The sequence below is a fragment of the Glycine max genome, chromosome 15, assembly GCF_000004515.6.
Source record: "Glycine max cultivar Williams 82 chromosome 15, Glycine_max_v4.0, whole genome shotgun sequence".
NCBI lineage: Eukaryota > Viridiplantae > Streptophyta > Magnoliopsida > Fabales > Fabaceae > Glycine > Glycine max.
Window position 1 is genome coordinate 53,182,318 of NC_038251.2, and position 2,659 is coordinate 53,184,976.

Consider the following 2,659-nt stretch of genomic DNA (forward strand, 5'->3'; position numbering starts at 1 on the left):
AGTTTTATCCCTTTTTAGTATGCTTGTTTTGGTAAGCTTATCCTTGCATTCTTTATACGTGTGGTTTATGTCAGTATTAATCTTGTATTTGATGTACATAAGGAAGAGATGACTAGGAGGTGACCCTGGAGTGATTAGAACGTCACAAGAAGGTGGATTGAATTGTGTGTTTGTCAACTTTTCCTAAAACTTTAATAATTTTATGAGAAAAAAAACGTACTAAAAAATTTATAGGAGTAAATTTTAAACATTTTTATATTTATGAGAATGAAAAACATATTTCACCCTAATTTATTTAATTTTTTAACATACATATAATTGATGACATTAATTAAGGGGTAAATAAGCCCCATAAGACATCAATTTTTAATTCTCTGATAGCAATAGCGTAAAACACAGTACGTTTATTTTGCCATTAAATTTAGTTATGGTCTTGACTAAGGTAGGCACCAATTTCTTTGCTCATCTCAACTGTCAATTCCAATAAGGTATAAGGGTCAGGAGTATTGTCATTTTGTTTCTCATATTCCAGGACCCAATTCACAACGCTTCCCTTTTCCTTTGGAGTAACTTGCAATAAAAACTTGAAGCTTTTGTAATGTCCCAGCAGGTCTCCCTCTATGACCTTAAAGGTCATTTTATTGTTTTTCATGTCTATGCCTTCAACCATCTCCTTAGCCACACAAACTTTGCCCTCTGTTGCCCAAAATCAAAACCCAAATAGATATTTATATTATATCAGAGTAGATAGTAATGAAACAAAATTTTAAGGCCAATATGAAACGAACCATTTGGGCAGCAACTGCAGACATAATTGATAGTGAAGCCATTTTTTGTATATTCGAAGACATAAAAAAAGTTGATAAGGTTGGAAATTAATATATAGAGTCAACTTTGCTCAGCGGTTTCTATTTTCAAATGAACAGTTTAAAAAAATTCACATTACATCCAATTAATTAAGTGTGGTTATACATATTTTAAAAATATAATGAATCCTTTTGTTGGTCATCTTTTGAGTTTAATTTTGATAAATGATTTTTTTTTATAAATGATCAATGTGAAGATTTTTACACTATCAATTAATTGGAAATGAAATTAGATGTTATTTTTAATTACAATTATTTATTTAGAATATAATAGCAATGTAAGGAATTTTCGCTCTATCATCTTATCATGAATTTTCTTCCTAATATAAAATTTATTTATAAACTGTCGTGTAAGTAGTATTATTAACTTTTGTAACAATTATTTCGTCACAAGTCATATTTAAAGTTATTTCTAATTGATTTGTGTTAAAATCTGTACATTAATAACGTATGAAAATTAATTAAATCCTTATTTTACTATGTTTTAATCAAATTCTATTTTTTTTAGAAATCTTAAAAAACAATTATTGTTCTCAAAAGATGTACTCAAACATGTACCGAGGCTTCCCAAAATTCCTAATTATCTAACGCAGAAAGCCATAAATTATGATACTAAAATATGTACTTTGTATAACAATTATTTCAATATACTTTGGGAGGGGAAGACTAGGCTAAGATGAAGTATATATATCATGGCTGCTATAGTTCTTTTAGAAGTTGAGAAACATATTTTGTATAAATGCAAACGAGAAAGGAATATTGCTATTTGTTGTTAAAATTTTGATGTCGAAATTCACATACCATGTAAATAATTCCAGGAGATGACGGATCCCTCAGTGCCCCATTCACCTTTATGAATTTCAACAGACTGTACTTTTCCAGGGAAAATGTTGGCAATATGGTGTGTCCTGTTGCATAAAACATTATGGAACTGATCAGCAGAAGCCTTGATGTGCACATTAGCTTCCACCTTTTGAAGTTGAGAGTATGCCATATTTGCTTCACTTCCAGAAAATATGTCGACAATGCAATAATATATATAGTTGTGAAAAAACGGTAACAACACAAATTGAAAGATACATACTAATATCTTATGAAATACAAATATATATATTATTTTATAGGTGAAAAAGCATTGTTGATATTACCTTATAGTAATAATTCAGAGAATGAGTTATCAGACACTACAACGTACATCATCTAAAGCTGCATTTTTATATATTATATTGGTTAGTTGTTAAAGGAATATGTGCTTGGAGATGTCTCCATAACCTCCACTAGCATAGGCATCTTCTTTTGGAACCTGATTCTGGCTATGATAAAGATGCTGGCAATAATAGGGCTCTGCTGGTTCACATAGTTATGGGAAAAATGTGATTGGTGATGTACAAGTGCACAATATTATACCGAGCTAGTCAATTAAGTTTTAGGCATTGTAAGTGCTAACTATTTTGATTCTTATATAATTTGACAGAAAAAACTTAATTAATTTTAGTCCTTGAGTTTACAAGATGCTAATCACCGAGTCAGTCAAAATGTCTCAATGGTTGTCACTAGTGTCTTCCAAACTCAGACTAAAATGCTGTTTTAGCTTGTTACAGATTAAAATGATCAATGATCAAAATGTCAAGGACTAAGCTTAATTTACTACCATAATACCGTACAGAATTACAAGACCAGGAAATCTTCTGTTCTAATATGAACCGAACTGCATCGAAAATCTACAACTTCAAATTAAAAAGTTATAGTTATCTTTAATATTTTATCATTCAAGAAAATATTCTAATCGTAAA

The 2,659-nt window shown here is 29.8% G+C and overlaps 1 protein-coding gene across 1 annotated transcript; it reads right to left on the reverse strand.

Annotated features, from left to right (window-relative positions):
- Positions 1-237: 237 nt before the first annotated feature.
- On the reverse strand, positions 238-1,954 carry LOC102666741 (MLP-like protein 43). The gene is made up of 2 exons (XM_006598205.4): positions 1,668-1,954; positions 238-696 (listed from the first exon to the last, which is right to left on the reverse strand). Exons 1-2 carry the CDS (start codon positions 1,858-1,860, stop codon positions 422-424), a joined length of 468 nt encoding a protein of 155 aa, XP_006598268.1. The 5' UTR covers positions 1,861-1,954; the 3' UTR covers positions 238-421.
- Between the last annotated feature and the right edge of the window lie 705 nt (positions 1,955-2,659).